The sequence below is a fragment of the Nycticebus coucang genome, chromosome 6, assembly GCF_027406575.1.
Source record: "Nycticebus coucang isolate mNycCou1 chromosome 6, mNycCou1.pri, whole genome shotgun sequence".
NCBI lineage: Eukaryota > Metazoa > Chordata > Mammalia > Primates > Lorisidae > Nycticebus > Nycticebus coucang.
Genome location: NC_069785.1, coordinates 30632595 through 30654705, shown reverse-complemented (window position 1 = coordinate 30654705; position 22111 = coordinate 30632595). Strand labels below are relative to the sequence as shown.

The 22111-nt window shown below is 52.8% G+C and overlaps 1 protein-coding gene across 2 annotated transcripts; it reads right to left on the bottom strand.

Moving 5' to 3' along the window:
- Positions 1 to 441: 441 nt before the first annotated feature.
- On the bottom strand, positions 442 to 21851 carry MYH7 (myosin heavy chain 7). 2 transcript variants are annotated; one of them, XM_053593311.1, is made up of 39 exons: positions 21750 to 21851; positions 19798 to 20006; positions 19357 to 19500; positions 18938 to 19094; positions 18786 to 18813; positions 18250 to 18358; positions 18065 to 18160; positions 17898 to 17961; positions 17405 to 17503; positions 17085 to 17188; positions 16333 to 16471; positions 16114 to 16232; positions 15844 to 15993; positions 15451 to 15621; positions 14624 to 14933; positions 14292 to 14359; positions 13854 to 13941; positions 13135 to 13252; positions 12875 to 12998; positions 12469 to 12605; positions 11935 to 12190; positions 11085 to 11327; positions 10730 to 10906; positions 9920 to 10065; positions 8905 to 8995; positions 7226 to 7615; positions 6874 to 7000; positions 6568 to 6686; positions 5550 to 5746; positions 4820 to 5003; positions 4472 to 4637; positions 4210 to 4334; positions 3391 to 3699; positions 2946 to 3149; positions 2702 to 2827; positions 2314 to 2589; positions 1359 to 1454; positions 1103 to 1237; positions 442 to 575 (listed from the first exon to the last, which is right to left on the bottom strand). In XM_053593311.1, the coding sequence occupies exons 2-39, from the start codon at positions 19996 to 19998 to the stop codon at positions 558 to 560; spliced, it is 5811 nt and encodes a 1936-aa protein (XP_053449286.1). In that variant the 5' UTR covers positions 19999 to 20006; positions 21750 to 21851; the 3' UTR covers positions 442 to 557. The 2 variants fall into 2 exon arrangements, with proteins under 2 accessions (XP_053449286.1, XP_053449287.1); XM_053593312.1 differs by having other exon boundaries at positions 18065 to 18157.
- Positions 21852 to 22111: the final 260 nt, after the last annotated feature.

Sequence of the window (22111 nt, the reverse complement as noted above, 5' to 3'; positions counted from 1 at the left end):
GTGGGTCCTTGTGTCCTCTCATAGACTTTCCGGGGTTTGGGCTCTTACCTCACCCACCCAAGTCTAGAGGCCCAGAAGGGGCACTGGTCAGCACCCCACACTTCCTCTTCATGTTTTCCATGGGGGGAGGCAGTGTTGATCAGAGTTGGGGTAGAGATCCATAGTAGATGGGCTTAGGGTGGGCTGAGCGAGCTTTAGGGGTTTCCCTGAGTCTCCCTTTAACCCTGAGTGACATTGGGCCAGGGAGAAGGGAGGTGACTGCAGCATTTAGCTGGAGGTGGTGAAGGGGAGTCTAGTGCTTCTCCAGGGAGGGCTCCAAGGAAGAGCCCTGGCATTTGAAGCTGCCCCCCCTCTCCCCAGTGCCGTCCTCTTCCACCCCTGGGTCCCACCCCCAGGTTCCCAAGGCTGGCAGGCAGGGAAGAAGAGTCTGGAGGCGGAATCTTGACTTCAAGGAAAATTGCTTTATTCTGCTTGCTCCCAAAGGGCTGCTACATGGGCTCCAGGATTAGGGGCTTCGTTGGCATCCTCAGGGCTGGGCAGATCAAGATGTGGTAAAGCTATTCCTCATTCAAGCCCTTTTGAAAGGAAACAAAGTTTAATCAGCTCTGAAAAGGTGGGCATTGGGCAGGGGTAGGGCACAGAAAACAAAGGTAAGACCCACAACAAGGTGGAGGCCTGCTGTAGTGGTAGGTGTATTTCCAGGAATTGATGTGTAGGGCAGTGCTCTGAGGTTGGCCAGAGGGAAGCTGTCTGGGTGAGGACAAGGGGGTCCTCTGGGATGCCCAGGCTTCAGTTACAAGGTTATAGGCCAAACTTAGGTGGAAATTAGCAGTTGGGGGGAAATGGGGATATACTGGGTGTTCATAAATCAGGTTGTTATAGGGTTGCTAGTCACCCTAGGGCTGATGTTCCCAGAATCATTGTATGTTATGGCTGGAAGAATCTTAGGCATCAGAGAACAGAATTAACTTGGCTTTGGGGGCTCTGTGGTTCAGTTGCAGGGGACAAATGAAAAAAGAGATACCCAGGTGTAAGGGTGTCCTGTCGGAGGCCAACAGAGCAGATGTGGGGGTGACCAGCAGAGCCTAGGAGAGGGACCCACCTTGGCACCAATATCGCGGCTCTTGGCCCGCAGCTTGTTGACCTGGGACTCAGCGATGTCGGCCCGCTCCTCTGCCTCATCCAGCTCGTGCTGTACCTTGCGGAACTTGGACAGGTTGGTGTTGGCCTGCTCCTCCTGTGGGGTGGGGGGATGGTGTGAGGGTGGGAGCCTGGGTTCTCAGCCTCCCAGCCTGGGTGACCAGCTTCCCCATGCCCCCTCCACACCCCCAGGCCTAGTCCCCAGCAAGATTACTCACCGCCTCCTCGGCCTGGCGCTTGTAGGCCTTGACCTTCAGCTGCAGCTTGTCTACCAGGTCCTGCAGCCGCAGCAGGTTCTTCCTGTCCTCCTCCGTCTGAGGATCAAGGGGATCAGGCAGGTGTGAAGATGGTATAGTCTAACAGGTAGTCCCTTACCACCCCTACCTTCTCTTGTCTTCTTTACTTGAATCTATATCCAGACCCAATTCTACCTCCTGATCCTCACCAAACACTTATAATCCTTACCCAAAAAAGTGGGAATATTTTAAATGATGTATATCAGGAAAGAGTCCGAGGAGCTGATGGGATGTCTGAAATTATGCACAAAACTGTATGTGTGCATTGGTCTAGAGAGCAGGCCCTTGAGGGTCCTGGGACCTAATGGAGCACAAACTCCCCTGCTCTGGAGCCCAGTCTGTATTGGGAGTGGCTTTGAGAGTGTGAATGTGATAAAATTTCCTGGGCTGCAATGGAGATGACATGAACTTAATCCAGGTTAAGGACAAAGTGTGCTTAAAAGGATGGTGACATCCTGGATTGAAAAAGAAACAAATTCTAATTGAGAGTCTGATTCTAGAAAGCACTAGAGAAAGCAAGATTCTATACTGCCATGGGTAATCAAAGTCTGGAGGCTCATCAGAATGGCTTCAATGTACTTTTGTGGCTACATATCTGCTTTCTGGTCTCTGTGCTGGGTGAGCCCGTTCTGGAGCTCTGGATGTGTCCCCAGGAAACAGGCTGAGAGTTGATGTAGAGGCAGATCTCCCGGAACAGAGACTAACCCCTGAATCAGGTGATATTCAGAGTGGGACAGGGCTTCCCAGGGTACAAACGGGCTGCATTTCTACCTTCACCGAAAAGGCTAAGAGCAAACCCTATTTCCCCTCAGTGGTCATCACTGTGGCTTCAGGCCCCAATGTGAGGGCCATGCCTGGAGCTGCCCACCCACCACACCTGGTAGGTGAGCTCCTTGATGCGCCGCTCGCTCTTCCTCATGCCCTTGACCGACTCCGCATTGCGCTTCTGCTCCACCTCCAGCTCGTTCTCCAGCTCCCGCACCCGCGCCTCCAGCTTCTGCAGCTGCTTCTTGCCACCCTTGAGGGCGATCTGCTCGGCCTCGTCCAGCCGGTGCTGCAGGTCCTTAATGGTCTGCTCCATGTTCTTCTTCATGCGCTCCAGGTGGGCACTTGTGTCCTGCTCCTTCTTCAGCTCCTCAGCCATCATGGCGGCCTGTGGGCAGGGCAGAGGTGGCACATGGTCTAGTCAAGTCCTTACATACTCACTGCCCAGCCCAGGGAGGCACTGTCCTGGAGCAGGTTGGGGGGGGAGGGGGGGTGCTCACATCCGTGATGGCCTTCTTGGCCTTCTCCTCAGCATTCCTGCACTCCTGCACAGCCTCCTCCACTTCTGTCTGGAGCTGGGACAGGTCTGCATCCATTTTCTTCTTCTGGTTAATGAGGCTGGTGTTCTAAGTTGAGGGGTGGAGAGAGCAGGAAAGCACTGAGCATTATGTGTGACTCCCAGGCCTCTCCCACTGAGTCCTACCAGCCCGTGTTCCCCCCAGGAATGTTCAGGGAGCCCCTCACCTGGGAGTGCAGCAGCTGCACCCGCTCACTGGTCTCGATCAGCTCCTGCTCCGCCAGCTTCCGAGATCGCTCGGTCTGCTCCACCACCGCACGCAGCTCCTCTAGCTCAGCCTGCAGCAGGTTGTTGCGCCGCTCCACAATCGCGATGTTCTCCTTCAGGTCATCATTGGCACGGACTGCATCATCCAACTGGATCTGGGTGTCCTGAGGACCAGGAGGGTGAGCATGAGGTAGGGCGCTGGCCTCGGTGCCCTTCCCGAGGCTATTAGGTGGAGCTGGCTGCAGTGGGAGCCCATCGGGCTGGCTTGGAGGGGAGGCTAGGAAGGTCTCTGCAATGACCCAGGGGCGTGAGGAGCCCAGTGCCTCTGATAAGTCACAGCAGGCCACATGGGGGCCAAGGCCCTCTGGGGGAGGTGAGCGGCTGTTTCCAGGCATCTCTATATACCTTTAGCAAGCTCTGGAGGCTCTTGACTTGCTTCTGGGCCTCGGCAGCTATGCGGTTGGCGTGGCTGAGTTGGATCTCCATCTCGTTGAGGTCACCTTCCATCTTCTTCTTCACCCGCAGGGCCTCGTTGCGGCTCCGCGTCTCCGCGTCCAGGGAGGTCTGCAGCGAGTCCACCACCCGCAGGTGGTTGCGCTTGGCCTGCTCCATCTCCTCATCCTTCTCTGCCAGCTTGCGCTCGATCTCTGCCTTGATCTGGTTGAACTCCAGCTGGGCCCGGAGGATCTTGCCCTCCTCATGCTCCAGGGAGGCCTGGAGGATGGGAAGAGGGGGTCAGGGCAGACAGTCAGGGCACAGGGGAGGAGCAAAAGTCTGGTCATAAATTACACCTACAAAGTGAGTTCAAGAATGGTGTAAGTTGGTAGGTCAAAGAAGCAGAAGAAGGAAAAAGAAAAGAAATTTAAAAAGAATTAAAGACAAGCCTAAGAAAAGGTGATTTAGATTCTTTTCACAGGGGAAAGCTAGCTGTGAAGACAAAGATGAAAATGAAAAGAAAGGTGTTGCCAAGGCAACGGAGGTAATCAGGCACAGAGTGTAAGAAAAACACAAAGAGGCAGGCAGAGGTGGGAACAATGCCATAGATAAAAAAATATTATATGAAAAGAGTTCAGTGACCTGGCTTTCATTCGTTCCATGTATATTTGTTGAGCACCTACTATGTGCCAGGTGCTGGCCTAAGCTCTGGGGATGGGACAGTGAACAGAACAAAGGGAAGAGCAGAATAGGGACCGCAACCCTAGAGTTCTGGTACCCACCACATACCTCGGCTTCCTCCAAGGCAGACTGCAGCTCCAGCTTCTCGGCCTCCAGCTGTTTGCGGACCTTCTCTAGCTCATGGATGGTCTTCCCACTAGAACCCAACTGCTCCGTCAGGTCAGAGATCTCCTCTGTGTGGGGGATATAAAGACTTAGTTGGGGGCTAATGTGCTCCAGTGGGGTTGGGGGGCATGCCTCTGCCCAGACACCTCTTGGAGGCCCCGGGTGGCACCACATGTGGACACTACCACCAGTGCACCCTGCGCACCCTGAAGGTTCTTGTTCTCCCGCTTGAAGGTCTCCAGGTGCTCCAGGGACTCCTCATAGGCATTCTTGAGCTTGAAGAGCTCGGTGCTGAGGGAGCGCGCCTCCTTCTGCGAGGACTCCAGTTCTGACTGTGACTCTTCGTATTTCTGCTTCCACTCAGCCAGGATCTGCCCAGGTACAAGGCTCACTGTGTAGCAGCCCAGCCCCACCTCTAGGGGCTGTCCCAGCGCCCCCCATGCCACTGGGACACAGCCCTCCTCCCCTACCTCCAAGGAGGACAGCTCTGGCCCCCCACTGACATCCCCCCACCAGCCCTGCACACTGGCTGCAGCCCCCACCCACAGCCCACCTTGTCGAAGTTCCTCTGCTTCTTGTCCAAGGCTGCAGCGGCAGCATTGGAGCGCTCCACGTCCACCATCAGGTCCTCGATCTCATTCTGCAGGCGGTGCTTGGTCTTCTCCAGCGATGAGCACTTGGCATTGACGGCCTCCACGGCCTCCTCGGCATCCTGGAGCCGCTGTGCCAGCTTCTTCCTGCCCAGGGCAGGTGGGGAGGGTGGGGAGAAAGGAGAGTGTGGATGTGGACAAGAGGAAACAACATGCGTCTTCTGGAAGACCATCCTTGAAAACTCAGACATGTTGTTGGAGAAGCCCCAGAATAGACCCCAGGTGCTGAGAATGGCAGACAGACTATCTCACTGGCGGGGTGTGAAGACCTAGGCACCTGAGAACCAGGAGCTGTCAGGTGATGTCCCTCTGGCCCTGGCCCAGACTCTTGGCTGCAGATGCGGCAAGGCCTGGCTGTCTGCAGCCCTCCCCACCGCCTTCACCTGCCACATAGCTCCCTGCCCCAGGTGAGAGCACTCTGCCCTCAGACAAACCTTTTGTTCGTCTTATATTTGAATGAGAAACATAATTCGAGCAAAAAGCTTCCCTGAGAGGAGAAGGAGGTGGGGCTGGGGCAGAGTCCCCCTGTATCATCACACACAGAGCTAAGCATGCCCCGTGTGAGATGTATTGAGGGTGGGGATTCCTGCCTGCAAAGGGCCTCAGCCAGAAGGTTGGCTGCCTGAGACTCACTTGGCCTCCTCGAGCTCCTCTGTCCGCTGGATGGCATCCGTCTCATACTTGGTCCTCCACTGAGCCACCTCTGAGTTGGCTTTGGACAGGGCACGCTGCAGCTCAGCCTTGGCTTCCGTCTCCTCCTCGTACTGCTCCCGCAGCAGGTCACAGTCATGCCGGGCTGACTGCAGCGCATGGGCCAGCGCATTCTTTGCCTGGGTGGAAGTGGGCACCAGGAAGTTTTCAGCTCAGCTTTCTCCATAGGCAACCCAAGCCTCTGTTTTCCTCTAACCCCAGTCTCAGTATTTTCTCTTAGCCTCTCCTGTGTCCAAGCCTCCAGTGGCTCTGGAACATTTTACTGAGTGCCAATAACAAAGAATGTGAATACAGTGCTGAACTTTTATGAAATGTTATGTGCCCATGGCCCTGAACTCCTGGCTGCAGCAGGCATCATCAGCATCATCACCATCTTACTGGGGCTCTGTATACTCTGAGTCCTCTGAGACTCAGAGAGGTTAGTATTGACCTCTGGTGTTTTTCACATTCTTTCCCTCTTTCTTGAGCTCAGCAAAGTGCTAGGAATAGGGTCCACTTTTGGTTTTTTTGGCAGTTTGGCTGGGGTTGGGTTTGAACCCGCCACCCTCTGTATGTGGGGGCGGCACCCTACCCACTGAGTCACAGGTACCGCCCAAATAGGGTCCACTTTAATTTCATTCTCCAGTTTTCAGATTGCCCTCGTAATTCTAGAACACAGTGTGCCATCCTCACATCACACACCTGTGCCGAGGCCAGGCTGTATCATACCTCCCCAGTTCATTTCCTCTTCTCCTCCTCAACCCCTGCCTCCCACCCAGGGCCGACAGCAGAAATGCAGAAGGCCTCAGCTTGGGGAACAGATCTAGGAAGGATGTGCTAGGGTTTGAAATATTATTTCTTTTTTGGAATTCTTGGAGAATAATGGAGAGACAGCAAACTTCATTCTGGGGGAATGAAGTGCCATAGATGCAAGGTCAGGTGGCGCAAGCCCAGGCCTCACCTTAACCTCCTCCTCGAGCTGCCTCTTGAGGTCCTCCAGCTGCTGGGTATAGGTGAGTTTGCCTCGGGTCAGCTGGGAGATCAGTGCCTCCTTCTCATCCAGCTGACGGGACAGCTCACCTGGAGTGGCACCAAGGCATGCTCAACTCTTGAAGGTCAACTCTTTTCTTCTCCCAGCCCTCCCCTAACCCTCTGGCCCCGTTCTCTGGAAAGATGCTGTGTGTGCAGCATGTGTGTGCAGCATGTGTGTGCTTAGGAGGCTGGGGAGCCTAGGCGGGGGCCCATGGAGCCCCAGCTCTAAGCTCACCATTCTCAGTTTGCAGCTTGGCCCGCTGGCTAGTGAGATCATTGACAGAACGCTGGGTCTCCTCAGCCTTGCTCCTGTGCTCATTCATCTGATCTTCCAGAGTCCGGCACATCTTCTCCAGGTTAGCCTGAGAGAGGAAGAAGACTTAGACGATGCATGTGAGGGGCACTGAAGGGGATATAGGAAGTGCAATTAAATGAGAAAGGAAGAACGAAGGTGTGGAAGGAGGGAGGGGATTGGAGAACCAGGTAGAGGAAGGAAGGTGGGAAAATGAACCATCAGGATAGGAGACACGGACAGAAAGTGGAGGTGAGTGGAGGGAGTTGAGGAAGGAAGGCTGAGCAGAGCCCACCTTGGCCTTGATGATCTGCTCCATGTTGGAGGTGACATCATCCAGCTCTAGCTTAAACTCGCTCTTCTCCTTTTCCAGCTTCTGCTTCACCCGCTGCAGGTTGTCTATCTGCTCACCCAGCTCGGCCACGCTGTCAGCGTGCTTCTTGCGCAAGGCGGCCGCCGTGGCCTCATGCTGCAGCGTGGCCTCCTCCAGGTCCCTCCGCATCTTCTGGAACTCGGCCTCACGCTTCTTGTTCATCTCGATCTGCACGGACGTGGCCCCCCCAGCCTCCTCCAGCCGTTCACTGATCTCCTCCAGTTCCCGGGACAGGTCTGAGCGCAGCTTCTCCACCTTGGCCCTGGCGGTGCGCTCAGCTTCCAGCTCTTCCTCCAGCTCCTCGATGCGAGCCTGGGCCAGACACAAAGGGCTCAGACCCACCTCCTGGACCCCTCTGCTGCAGCTCCCACCCCAGGGCTCTAAAACAGGCAAGTCAGTTTAGTTCTGCTAGTGGAGAGCTGGAAATAAAAGGATTTGGGGAAGATGTTTTGAACAGCTGAATTAGCCTTCCTTTAGACCAGAACAATATGGTATACCTTCTCTTTATTGAAAGGAAGGTCAGTGAAACTTATTCTTAAAGTGGGGCCAAAAATGGCCAGGCTCACACCTGTAATCCTAGCACTCTGGGAGGCTGAGGCAGGTAGATTGCCTGAGCTCACAGGTTTGAGACCAGCCTGAGCTAGAGAGAGAGAGAGAGAGACCCCATATCTAAAATAGCCAGGCATTGTGGCAGGTGCCTATTTAGGAGGCTGAGGCAAGAGGATTGCTTGAGCCCAAAAGTTTGAAGTTGCTATGAGCTATGACATCACAGCACTCTACTGAGGGTGACAAAACGAGACTCTGTCTGGGCAGCACATGTGGCTCAGTGGGTAGGTTGCCAGCCCCATATATGGAAGGTAGCAGGTTCGAATCCAGCCCCGGCCAAACTGCAAAAAAAAAAAAAAAAAAAATGCCGGACATTGTGGCGGGCACCTGTAGTACTCAGGAGGGTGAGGCAAGAGAATCACCTAACCCAGGAGTTGGAGGTTGCTGTGAGCTGTGATGCCATAGCACTCTATCAAGGGCAATAAAGCAAGACTCTGTCTCTAAAAAACAAAAAAAAGAAAAGAAAAAAAGAGTTTGAGGTTGCTGTGAGCTGTGATGCCATGGCACTCTGCCGAGGGCAACATAGGAGACTGTTTCAAAAAAAAAAAAAGAGGGCCAAAAGAGCTGTGTTCTAAGAATGTTTTAAGCAGGTTAGTGACAAAAACATAAAAAAAGTTTAAAGGAAGAGAGCCATGTTTGTCTGACCAGGCGAACACAATGGGTCTTCTAGAAGAATGAACCAAGTCACACCACCAGGGCTGAAGGGACCTCAAACACCTCCAGGCAACAGGGAAACCTAGAGATCTGGAGCGGGCTCCCTGTGCAGAGCTGAGGCAGGATTTCTGCCTTCAGAAAGAAATGACCTATTCAGTGTCTCTTCCTATGACATTTTTGGATCACCCAGCCCCTCTAGGGTGTGTCCAAGGGAATACTGTGGTAGTTGTGTGTCTCTTCTACAGCTCCTGTAATGCTGCAAACAGGATGCCCCAGGGGTGGGTGTGGGCAGGGAAAGCTGAGAAGCAGCTAGTGCTTAGGTTGGGTACCCCAGACCTCACCTGAAGCTCTTTGAGCTTCTTCTGTAGCTGGCTGGCCAGGGCCTGCTCATCCTCAATCCTTGCGTTGAGGGCGTTTAGCTCAAAGTCCTTCCTGAAGGGAAGGAGGGAGGGAGGGTGAGGCAAGGGAGACCTGATGGGCCCTGGGAGGGCCCACCAATGGCTGAAAATGGTAATGTAACAAGTAAGAGTGGGATTTCTCCAAAAAAACAGCTTTCAGGGATGAGGCAAGATCCCTTGGAGGTGTAGCACCTGCTGTGAGATTGAAGTACAACAGGCCTGTAATGGAAGGAGCATTGGAGGCAGAGTGGTGGGACCTGAGATCTGTTCTCATCTTGGTCTTTGTTTTCTCATCTATAAAATGAAGGAGTTGGATTGGATTGTTTCAAAGGTCCCCTTTAGCTATGATGGTCTTTAATTTTGTCACTGTTGCTTTGGGCAACTCGGCTAATCTTTCTGAGCCTTAGTTTCCTCTTTGGTAAAGTGGGCTAAAGACATCAGCCTTAAAATGTGATTTGTGAGTCAAATGGGACTGTATATTAATATTTATTCACTCACTGAGCACATCTAAGCCTGGGGAAGTGTGAAGATTCCTGTGCAAAAGTAAGCTTGATGAGGACATAGACTGTGATGATTCTTGTAGCCTTTGAAAGTTCTGACCCTGAAGCACCACAAAGTCCTCAATTATCAACATACAGATTAGCAACTGGTCTCCAAAGAGAGTTGTGCATGAAGGGGACAAACTAGCTGTTATTTTCATTACAATTGAGTGTCCAATAGAAAGAAAGGGTTTGAGGGATCCAAGTTAAATTTTGCTGGGGAGGACCACCTGGCCCTGACATATGGGTCTGGGAAATGAAAGCTCTTGTGCTGAACACCTTTTTCCAGGGGCTTGGAGCATCCATTTAACGAGGCTTCATGAGGAAGCCTCTGAAGATGGGTATCTTGGGTCAGCTTGTAGGCTGAACAGGCTGCTGGACTGGGGAGAAGGAAGGGCAAAGGGGAGGGAATACAGTACTTTTTCAGCCGCTCATCCAGCTGCTGCTTGTCATTCTCCAGGTCCATGATGCTCTCCTGGGTCAGCTTCAGGTCACCCTCCAGCTTCCGCTTCGCTCGCTCCAGATCCATGCGTACCTTCTTCTCCTGCTCCAGGGATCCCTCCAGCTGGTGGAGAGAAGGACAAGCCATGTCCAGTGAAGCAAAGCATTCTGACTTGGTGGGTTTTGTCGCTCATTTGCTCTAGGGGTTGGGGAAAATCTTCCCCAGAGGAGACTGTGAGAATGTTAGCAGGGGACTGTGAGAATGCCTAGCCTGTAGGGCACCAGGCTGTGTGCTGGGCATAGCAGATACAAAACTGAATAAACCCAAGTTCTTAAAAGGAGCTTGTAGTCTTAGAGCTTGGACAGATACTTAAAACATTACAATACAGAGTGATAAGGGACTCAGTAGAGATATGTACAGCTGACAGAACAATGATCAGTCAGGATCAGATCCTGCCTAAAATGGCAGAAGTTCAAAGATCCTTTTTCAGAAGCCTCATAAAATTTCCAAAGAAATGTATCGTATTCTTTTGAGATAACTCCCTAAATCCTGTAACCAAAGGCAGAGATATAGGGGCTTGAACATTTTTAAAGGAAAAAAACCATCTCTATCATTGATCATAGTGAGATCAGATATATATTTCAGAATTAATCACCCTCCCCCTTTCATTCCCTAGCTCCCTGCTAGAAAGATATCAGAATGTGAACATCCTCAAACCCTACCCCCATCCCACACACTGACCTCTGAGCAGGGTATATCTAGGTCCTACAACTCTCAATCTACTTACATCATCTACTTGCTGCTCCAGCTTGACTTTGGCCTTGGTCAGGGTGTTGACCTTGTCTTCTTCAGCCTGAAGATCATCTAGGGCCTGCTGGTGGGCCTCTTGCAGAGCCTTTTTCTCCTTGGTCAGCTTGGCAATGATCTCATCCAGCCCGGCCATCTCCTCCGTCAGGTTCTTCACCTGTGATCAAGAACCCCATCCACTTTATGGTCAGAGGTCATCCTTCTGGAGATACCTATACAGACCTCCATGCCAAGTGTCATGCTACTCGCAGGATCCTGAGTGGCCTGGCCTGGGTCAAGTTCAGTCTGGGAATCCTGTGGAGACCTGGGCTAGAGCCAGAGGGAGCTGCCCTCACCTTGTTCTCTGTTGCATGCTTCTCCTTCTCCACCTTGGCCAGCGTCAACTCCAGGTCATCAATGTCCCTTTTGAGCTCAGAGCACTCATCTTCCAGCTTGCGCTTCTTGGCGGTGAGCTCAGCATTCATCTCCTCTTCATCCTCCAGCCTCTCATTCATCTCCTTCACCTTGGCCTCCAGCTGGATCTTGTTCTTGATAAGCTGGTCACAGCGCTCCTCAGCATCAGCCAGGTTGTCTTGTTCCTGAGGGCAAGACACAGAGGGGAAGCTGTCCAGTAGACAGGATCTTTGTCCTTTCAGATAGAGGGAGGGAGAGGAGTAACCCTCAAATAGAAGGGGATCTCTAGGGTACCCCCTGGTTGAGAAGAACCTCAAGGATAGGTAGGGGAAGAGTTTCAGAGAAGCATATGTTTTGGGAGTGCTGGGGAGAAGAGCAGAGAAGTCTTTATCTGGTCCTCTTCTAGTGTCCTCCATTGAAGGAGGGAACTGTATTTTGCTGATTCCCAGGACTATATTATTGAAAACTCAGTGAGATGGGCAGCTTTATTCCTTGTCTGGAGATGAGGGAATCAAGACTAGAAGAGATTGAGTGGTTTGCTCAAGATCACAAAAACTATTAGGCTGTGGTTCTAGGTTGATCTAAAGTCGAAAGCATGTGCTTTTAAAAGTTAGTTCCTTCCCTTGTCCCTTTCCTCCTCTGAGGGATCTCTTTGGAGGCCTTTGGAAGTGATCCTAGAATCCTCTGACTGTGAGGGAACAAGATGGCAAGCTTCTGCAAGGTGAGGGGCAGAGTGCAGGAGGTGAAGACAGAGCAGGGTGGAAGGGCCAACAATGACCTCAGGAGCCTCACCGCCTGCACTTGGAGCTGCAGGTCATTCTTCTCCTGCAGCAGGGACACCATCTTCTCCTCCAACTCCTTGCGGCGAGCCTCAGACTTTTCCAGAGACTCTTTGAGGCGCGCAAACTCTTCCTTCATGGTGGCCATCTCCTTCTCCGTCTCTGCGCTCTTCAGCAGCGGCTTGATCTTGAAGTAGAGTTTCATCCAGGGCCAATTTTTGACCCCCATGAAGGCCCGAATATTCCACTGGATTATCAGCAGGGAGTCTCTGCAGGGGCCCAATGAGAGGGGTGGCATAAGTGTCCTCCTGCCTTCTTCCCCCCAGAGGTCCTAAAGTCTTGGTAATGCCCCCTTTCCTTCATCTACCCACCCTCTTTAAGGGCCTCTGAGTCTGTGGCCACCCTGTGTCTATATGCGCCACCACCACCCTCCCCCATCCCCTTCAGGTCTCTTTGTTTGAAGACCCAGTGAGCTTTTTCTCCTGACACTTCCCCTGAACCAGCCTGGGCCTGAGAAAGGTGAGAAACTCCTTTGAAGCTCTGTCACCTGCGTTCCAGTAGTTTCTTGTACTCCATTCTGGAAAGCACACCCCGGGACTGGGCCTGGATGCGCGTGATGATGCGGCTCAGCCTCTCATCCCGCATCTCCTCCAGCAGCCCCAGCAGCCCCGCCTTGAAGAACACCTGCAGGAAAGGTGTGTGTTGGGCCTGGCTAGGCAGGGGTGGCACAGGCATGTTAGGAAAGGTGACTATTAGTAAAGGATTGGAGGGAGGCGGTGCATGGCAGTGGGAGCTGGGGTGAGCAGAGTGGTGCTGGATGTCCCCTTGTGGGTGTGGCAGGTGGGTCAGAGATTTTGCCAAGATGACTGGTGAAAGGAAAGGAGTCCTGAGGTGAGGAATCAGTGGACAAGAGATGTAGCCCTTCAACTGATTTGTCCCCTTCCTTTCCTCACCTTGGTGTGGCCAAACTTGTACTGGTTGTGGTCAATATCCAGGGAGCCCAGTAGCTTCTCTGCCCCCTTCCTGCTGTCAATGAACTGCCCTTCGGGGATGGCCGCTGGGTTCAGGATGCGATACCTGGGGAGTGAAGTGTCCTCCATCACCCATGCTCTGCACTGGTCTCTGCCCATAGGATTCCAGGGCTCCAGCAAACTCCCTTTCCCTTCTCAGCAGCCCAGGCTGCTCCTGAGCTCTGGGTAAGCCCCATACCCACCTCTGCCGGAAGTCCCCATAGAGGATGCGGTTGGGGAAGCCCTTCCTGCAGATGCGGATGCCCTCGAGCACGCCATTGCAGCGCAGCTGGTGCATGACCAGGGGGTTGTCCATCACCCCTGCAGGGGGAGGGAGGGTCTGTAAGAACACTAGACAAACAGCCCAATTTCTAGGTTCCTGGGTCTGCCACTGATTAGCTGTAACCTTGGCAAGTCAGTTAATAATTATCCTTTATTTGTTTCATCTTTTTTTTATAGCCGCACTTTTAAATGGAACCCAGAAGGCTTTCACATTCCTTATTTCATACCTGTTACCATAGGTGGTAGCCAGGACAGATATATCCTAGTCTCTAGATGAGTAAACTAAGCCCAGAGGGGTTAGGGGACTTTCCCCAGGTTACTAAGCTAAGCAACAACAAAGCCAGGCCTTAAACCCACGTCCTTAAGCCTCTGTCTTCCTATAAGTCAACAATGGATAAACAATCCCTATGTGTCTCGTTGGAGGTTGTAAGTCACTGATAAGATAATGTCTGTCCAGGTACCTGAATTGCACATCCCAAGTGTAAGGTAGAACTTGGACAGTTCTGTCCCCCCGGGACACCCCATCCGGGACAGAGAAGAATATGTTTTAGGTGCTGGTAGGTTAGGAGAAGACTTAGAAGGCCCTGTCCATCCTAAGTACATGTGTGTGTCCATTGGTGGGCTGGGCCTCTGGGCTCACCTGGAGACTTTGTCTCATTGGGGATGATGCAACGCACAAAGTGTGGATGGGTGGAGCGCAAGTTGGTCATCAGCTTGTTCAGATTTTCCTGTGCCCAGAAAAGTGAAAGGGAAATGTAATGAAAGAAAAGAAAGAGAAGCAGGAAAAGTAGAGAAGAAAGAAGGAAAGGGAGATGGAGAGAATTCAAAGAGCTAAAGAGATAAGGAATGCTGGGGGGAGACATGGGTGAGGAGAGGGGATAGAGGCAGGAGGGATAGTAGAAGAGAGATGAGATGGGACATGAGTAAGAGAAGTGGCCAAGAGATGGAGGGAGGGGAAGGCAGAGTGAGAAGGATCAGGAATGCACCAGGAAGGCAGGGGGAAAGGGGAGGCCTAGGAAAGGCAGGGAAGTGCTGAGGGTTGGGGGCCCAGGTAGAAGGGCTGGAGTCACATGCTCACCCTGTGCAGAGCTGACACAGTCTGAAAGGATGAGCCTTTCTTTGCCTTGCCTTTGCCCTTTTCAACAGCTGTGAGAAGAGTTAATAAAGGAGCATCAGTGAGCTTGCTGAGAGGTGAGGGCCCGTGGTGCAGACACATGGCCTCTTTTCACATCTCGCTGGCTTTTGGCCCCCAGATGAGGCTACTATAGTTTCTCCACTCAATTCTATCCCATTGAGTCTACAAACCTTGGGGCATACCCTGATATGGAAGGGGCAGGAGGTAGCGATTAACCTGACTCAGAGCCCTGGCAGAATCCCTGCTCCTCAGACTCCTGCCCAGTCTCTACTTACGTGCATCAGCCCCAGCATAGTTGGCAAACAGGCTGCTCAGGAGCTTGAGGGAGGACTTCTGGTACAAGCCCACCACTGTCTCATTAAGAGGGTCCTTGTTCTTCTGCAGCCATCCCAGGATGTTGTAGTCCACCACACCGGCATAGTGAATGAGGGAGAAGTGAGCTTCTGGCTTCCCCTTGATATTTCGTGGCTTCTGGAAGTTGCTGGACTTGCCCAGGTGGTTGTCAAAGAGTTTGGCCTTGAAGGTCATGTCAGTGGCCTTGGGGAACATGCACTCCTCCTCCAGGATGGACATGATACCCATGGGCTGAGAGTGGAGGGGAGAGCGTCACCAAGTGTGTGTCAATTGGTGGAGATGGATTCTGTTCTATGGTTACTATTTGCTCATAGGGGTGCCCCACTGGGTATTTGTGAAAGTCTGGGAATGTGGCTGCTATTGGTGCTTTATGTGCCATCTCCTTCACCCATATTCCTGAGATGATAGGGTTGAAAATAGGTCATAGGATTCCTATGGATTCATAGGATTCCTCAGGCCACCCTTACACTTCCTGCTCCTTAGGTGGACAGACCAGGCCCAATAAACATGCTAATGTGGGAGGCCATTCTGCAGGTGCCTATCCTCCATGTGTCACTCTCAAGCCCCTGGGAATGCAGCTGTCCCTGGTGCTACCCTATCTGGGGTGCTTAGCATAACATGGAGCTCAGGAGTTTTCATCCCCACTTCTATTATCCAGATCATACTCTGCAGAAGGGAGAGGAGCTGTTATTTTCTCTGGGGTGTTCATGTAGGGTGTGGATGGAGACTGGTGGGGCGGAGGCAGCACCTTCTCGATGAGGTCGATGCAGGCCTGCAGGTCCATGCCGAAGTCGATGAACTCCCACTCGATGCCTTCCTTCTTATACTCCTCCTGCTCCAGCACGAACATGTGGTGGTTGAAGAACTGCTGCAGCTTCTCGTTGGTGAAGTTGATGCAGAGTTGCTCAAAGCTGTTGAACTGCAGGGGAGCGAGGGGACAATCAGGTAGGTGAGGGTGTGCCCAGGGCTGTGCCAGGGTCCTGTGTCCAAACTCAGCTGGGGTGTAACCAGTCCCCTCCTAGGTCAGGGCAGTGGAGGACAACTTCCCCTGGAGATAGGGAAGCTGGCAGTCAGCAATGGCAGTTGAAGGTGTAAATGTGTGAGTGATATTCTGCCCACACTCAGGGCTCCCCCAACTCACATCAAAGATCTCGAAGCCAGCAATGTCCAGGACTCCTATGAAGTACTGGCGTGGCTGCTTGGTCTCCAGGGTGGCGTTGATGCGTGTCACCATCCAGTTGAACATCTTCTCATACACTGCCTTGGCTAGTGCTCCCGTGGCATATGCCACCTGCAAGATAGGGGAGACACCCACATTGAGTAGTGTTTTGGGGAAGAGTGAATCCAAAAGCTCCTGCCCTGGCATGCCAGCTTTCCTACCCCACCCATTTATCTTCTGAAAATGACCCACCTGCTGGACATTCTGCCCCTTGGTAACATACTCGTTGCCCACTTTCACCCGAGGGTGACACAGCCCCTTGAGCAGGTCGGCTGAGTTAAGCCCCATAAGGTAGGCAGACTTGTCAGCCTCTGCAAGGAAAGGGGAGGTAGCAGTTGGTAAAAAGATGCTTGCTCTGTAGGTGTGGCCCTCAGTGACTCGACAGCTGTCCCTGGTATCCCTGCCTCCCACCTTCAGTGCCATCTGGCTCTGCCTGCTCCTCCCGTTGCTTCTGTTTGAATTTCATGTTTCCAAAGTGCATGATGGCGCCTGTCAGCTTGTACATGGAGTTCTTCTCCTCTGAAGTGAAGCCCAGCACATCAAAGGCATTCTGTAGGCAGGTCCCGTATGGGTGGATCCCAGAAAAATGAGGATAATGGGTAAAGAAGATCCCTTGTAAGTTGTAGAAAGAACTTGGCTCCTTAATTCCCATGAATTCTGAGGCTCCCACCCCAGTGGAGTGCTTCCCAGCAAAGATGGAGATGTGAGAGCAGGCAGAGCTCAGACTGCCTTAGCCCTCCTGTCAGAGGTCACAGCTGTTCTGGCTTACCCACTCATGCTTCCAGACTCTTGCTTTCCCACCTAGCATCTTCACCTGTCTGTGTCAGCTCTCACCTTTTAGCCTGTCCCAGCCCCATGATGTCTCCATGGCCTTCCCACCCTCCTCCCTTGGTGTTACCTGATTCTTGGCTGATGTGCCTCTCTATCTCATGGTTTCCTGCTGATTGTGGGTTGATTGAATACCAAACGCTGGCCATTCCTATCTTACCTCACCCATACCCCAGCATACCCCAGCATACCCTGGTCATAGGGCACATTCTGGCCTCAATAGAGCCATCCCACTTTGAATAACAGTTGGCCAGTGTCTTAGCTCTGCTCCTGAACTGGCCCTGCTTGCCCCTCACTGCCAATGCCCCCTCCTCACTGGGTCCTCACACACTCACATCAGTGGCCATGAGCTCCTCAGCATCATCAATTGAGGCCACGGTGGTCTCTCCTTGGGAGATGAAGGCATAATCGTAGGGGTTGTTGGTGATCAGCAGCATGTCTAGGGGGAGAAAATATGTTTAGGATGTGACACAGCTGCCAGCTCTCCTGGGGACTGCCCGCCACTGCACATGGGAGAGCACAGGACAAGCCTTGACTTGGCCCCACATCCCACAGCAGCCATAACACCCAGGGCTTGCCAGCAGAATACAGTTGCAAGCAGAGGGGACCATGTTGCCATGGAAATAGTTGGTCTCAGTCGGTAGCTCTGACTCACCCAATAGCTCAGGCTTTTTGTTAGACAGAATTTGGTAGAAAATGTGATAATCTCTCTCTGATTTCAGCTGGAAAATAACTCTGGATTTTTCCAGAAGGTCTGTGAATAGGCAGGGAGAAGGAGAGAAAGAAAACGTTAGGATTTAGGTACCAGGAAATAGACGAAAATGAAAATAAATGTAGCAAGCAAAAGGCAAAGGGAGAGGAAGAGATAGAGAGAGACTGGAACACAGACACATAGAGATTCGATGAAGATAGAGACCCAGAAAGAGAGAAATAGTCCCAGAGGTAAATCCCAGAGAAAGACACACAGACATGTGCAGACAGAGGTGGAGAAAGCCCCAGAGGAAGTCTCAGAGAGAGAGAAATGGACAGAGACAGAGACAGAAAGAGATGAGTGAAGCAGAGGGAGGGGTGGGGAGAGAGTGGTAGAGTCCAGCCGGTCTAGAGCTAGGGTGAGCTCAGGCTGAGCCCCAGCAGATTATGACACTCACAGGTCTCTATGTCTGCAGATGCCAACTTTCCAGTTGCCCCAAAATGGATTCGAATGAATTTCCCCTGGAGAGACGGAAGAGTGCGGTGATAAGTTGGGGGAAAGCTCTTTTGGGGGGCCATCCCCTGACCAGCTCAAGTCCCAAACCCAAGGTCAGGGACCACGCACAAAGCGGGAGGAGTTGTCATTCCGGACAGTCTTGGCATTGCCGAAGGCCTCCAGAGCAGGGTTGGCCTGGATGATCTGGTCCTCCAGGGTGCCCTGCTGAGGTCAAGAAGGATGGCAGGTGAGAGGCTTTCTCTGCCCTTTGTGCACCCCCCTGTATGCGGGCCCATGCAGGACAACAAGCCTGCCTTGCCCGGTGTCTGGTCCTTCTTGCTACGGTCCCCAATGGCGGCGATAACAGCAAAGTACTGGATGACTCTCTTGGTGTTGACTGTCTTCCCTGCCCCGGATTCTCCGCTGTGGGACAATCAGGAACTCATTAGGCAATGAACATGCTGCTTGAGACCAACAAGCCTCAAGTCAGGAAAGAATGCTGGGCAAGGTCAATCAGAGGAGAGTGGCCTGGAGGGTTTGGGAAAGAATGGGAGGGGCTGGAAGGATGGGAAAGGCTTCTGAAGGAAAAGATAAAAGAAAATGAAGAGGTGAAGAAGAGGTGTTGATAATGGGCTTATGAAGAATGATGCCTTGGAGGAGATGAAGAGGAAAAATGGATGTGAAAAGCAGGAAGGAAGTGGAACAGCAAAGAGAGGGGTCAAGGTGAAGGTCAGAGAAGAAAGGAGATGGGCACAACCGGGACACAAAGGAAGGCTGTGGGGGTCCCTGCTGGGGTTGGGGGCCGGGGCAGAGAGATTCTGGCAGGGAGCAGGGCAGGAGCTGCACTCACGTGATCAGGATGGACTGGTTTTCTCTGTCTGTGGGGAGAAAATGGGAGACCAAGTCAGGAGCTACCAGGATGCTCCTGAGGGGTCCTTGCTTCCTCCTCTCGCCATCCTCTCCCAGCTCCTTTCAGGGAGACCCTTCCCTGGGGCCTCTCACCCGTCAGCATGTACTGATAAGCATTGTCAGAGATGGAGAAGATGTGGGGCGGGGCCTCGCTCCTCTTCTTGCCCCTGTAGGCAGCCACCACCTCAGCTGTGTACACTGGCAGCCACTTGTAGGGGTTGACAGTGACACAGAACAAGCCCGAATAGGTCTGAGGGGAGAAAAGGAGTTTCAGTGATGAAGGGGTGAGGGGCAACTTTCAGAGTTAGAGGAAGACCCTAGGAGGGGAAGAAGAAAAAGGAAAACCTCAGAATGCACTCAATTTAGGTAATGCCAGTCATGTGAGGATGGAACTGAGGATGTAAGGACAAGGAGAGAGTGCAACATGACCTGGACACCAAGAACAGACCCCCTCAGCTCCTGGAGTGGAAGTGTACGGGCCGGGGAGGCCGGAGAGGCCAGGAGCCACTCACGTAGATCATCCAGCAGGCGTAGCGCTCCTTGAGGTTGTAGAGCACCGCGGGCTCATGCAGGAAGGTCAGCATGGCCATGTCCTCGATCTTGTCGAACTTGGGCGGGTTCTGCTGCATCACCTGGTCCTCCTTCACAGTCACTGTCTATAAAAGACCCCAACAAGTTCCCACTACCACCTATGAGCCTGTGCTTCCCCTCTCCTTCAAGAGGGATAAGAGTTGGACGAATTAAAGGACAATTGTGTTCAAGACAGAAGAACCAGGAGAAGAGAAGGCAGATTGGATATAGGAAAGAGAGGGCTTTTTGGAGGGTCAGGAACCCACCAACGGGAAGGAGAACCTGACTGGCCTCAGGTCTGCGTGGGGTGGAGTCTGAGCACACCTTTCTCTATGCAGGTGTTGGGGTAGCCAGGGTGGCCTCACATTCGCCCTACCACCCACCTTGCCATGCTCCGTCTCAGCAGTGACTTTGCCACCCTCACGAGACAGAATTTTGGCCTTGACAAACTCCTGTTTGTCATCAGGCACAAAGACATCCTTCTTGAGGTCAAAAGGCCTGGTCTGAGCTTCAAGCCGCTCCTTCTCTGACTTGCGGAGGTAGGGAGCAGCCTGTCCAAACACGGCCAACTCTGCATCCCCCATGGCTGCACCTGTAGTGAGCAGGAGAAGCTGACTGTCCTCCCATCGACACACTCCCTGCTGCCCCTCCCTGGGCTCTCCCTTTTGGTGGGAGCCCCAAAACCTAGCACCATGCTCAGGAGTCAAGAGAAGTCCCTGATGAGTACCTTGCTCTTTGAGCCTGTCCCTTAAGTGGAAGAGCAGCCCAGTAAACCTGCCAGGGCAGAAGGGCAACTGACCTTTTTTCAGGCTAAGCCTCTCCTAGGGGAGGGAAACACATCCCAGGCTTCTTATAGTAATGGGAAGAGGAAACTGACCATATCCATCTGTCCCTGGGCTCCCTCACTCATCCCTGGAAAGGAGCTCCTGGGGGCCAAAATATTCTCCCCAGGGTGGGGCAGAAGCTAGAGTTCCAAGCCTGGCTCTGGGGCTGTCATGCCCAGCCTTCCCAGACTCCCCCATGCTTTAGCTTTCTTATCTTGGCCTCTCAACTGTGTCTACAGGTGAGAAAAAGAGGCTAGGCCTGCAGGGACCTGGAGAGAGAGAAGAGGCTGAGTCAGGGCAGGCTGTCGCCCGTCCTGGCCAGTCCCACATCTCCGCTTCTCCTGGCTCTGTCCTTTAACACCCTTCCTCCCCTAGACCTGTTAACAATACAGAAGTGGTGGTCAGCTTCTCTGGTCGCATCCTCCTTCTTGCTTTCCAAACATGATTCCCTTTCCCCCACCAAGGACAAACAGTTTCCTGTAGTCAACTCAACTCTGAGCCCTAATCCTCCGCACTCCTGGGAGATGGCCCCGCCCTTGCCTGCACGCATCTAGTGAGACCTTTCTTTGAGCCAAGTGAGAAACAACCAAAGGTCAACTAATGGTCAGTGCTTTCCAGTCTGCAGAGCACCTCAGCGTACATTCTCTCCCTTGGTCCTCACCCACTGGGCAGGCGAGGATGTCCAGGTTAAGCAGCTTGCTTGTCCAAGAGCACATAATGATAAGTGGTGGAGCTGAGCCTAGAACCCAACTCTCAAGACCCTAATGCCAGTTTTTTCCATCCTGTCCCCTATTTTATCATCAGACTTTGAGGAGGTTCTCTGAGAGGAGATGCTATGGGCCTCCTCTCACAGACAAAACCCTCCCATAGCCGGATGCTTTCTGCACATTCTCAATGAACTCACATGCTCACTGTGCATGCGCACATCTTGCTCAAAGCCAGCCTTCCTGCCTGTGCCGCAGCGCCCTGAGAGTGCCATATATGCCTCAACAACAGATGTGCACACTTAAGCATGCGTACAGCATCAACAGGCTCACATGGCCCATATTCCTCAGTATACAAGGACTGGCACACCCACTGCCATGTGCCTGTGAGCTCCTCCAGTAGGGGGTACACGTGCTGTGAATAGTCATGACTCCCGGATGCAGACAAGTACCTCCATGTGCAGGGACAGGGAAAGCCTCACAGAGTTAGCTTGTAAGTATGCCCCCTTCCTATGTAATCATTTCCCACCCTCTTTCCCCCCTCCCACAATGGACCTGCTTGTTCTTAGGCATGATTACAACACACATCTCCCTGTTGAAATTGCTGTATCTTAGCCAGTGAGGCAACACATGAGCCCCACACTCCCATGGCACATATTCACATTTAGACCTGCACAAGTGTGCTCAACGGCTGGACCCGAGTACTCTGTGTGAAGCCCCGCGTGAAGCTTTCTGTTCCTAGGGGAACCCCTTCCTAAACCTGGAGCCCTCTTATCCCAGAAAAAGGCCTCCATCTCCCACTCCTACCTGAGAACAGCAAGGAAAGACAACAGGGAGCAGGAGAGAGCTGTGGAGCCAGACCTTGTCTCAGGGGCTGTATATATGGGGCAGCAGGGCGACCCCACCCCCACCCGCACCCAGTCCCTAGCCGGATTTAGAAAGGGCTGTTGTCACTAGAAGTATTTCCCCCAGGCTCCCCCCTCTTCCCAAACAGGGCTCCCCCCAACCCCCCCCCTCCTCAGCTAGGAAACAATTGGAAGTGGTCGTCATTGTTATGGCATGGAGTGTGCAGGGTCTGAGTTCCAGGGGGTGGGGTGGCTCAAAGTGCAGCAAAAATATCTCCCAGGCCAGACTTCACATTCCACAGCTGGTAGGAGAGAGAACTGACC

What these genes read in the sequence shown, in the direction of transcription:
- MYH7 (XM_053593311.1), bottom strand. Translation starts at nt 19,998, where the DNA reads ATGGGGGATGCAGAGTTGGCCGTGTTTGGACAGGCTGCTCCCTACCTC. An exon ending in AACCAGTCCATCCTGATCAC is followed by an intron (nt 18,359 to 18,785) that starts GTGAGTGCAGCT and finishes ATTGTCCCACAG; the next exon opens with CGGAGAATCCGGGGCAGGGA. An exon ending in AGAAGCTCAAAGAGCTTCAG is followed by an intron (nt 7,616 to 8,904) that starts GTGAGGTCTGGG and finishes TGTCTGGCCCAG; the next exon opens with GCTCGCATCGAGGAGCTGGA.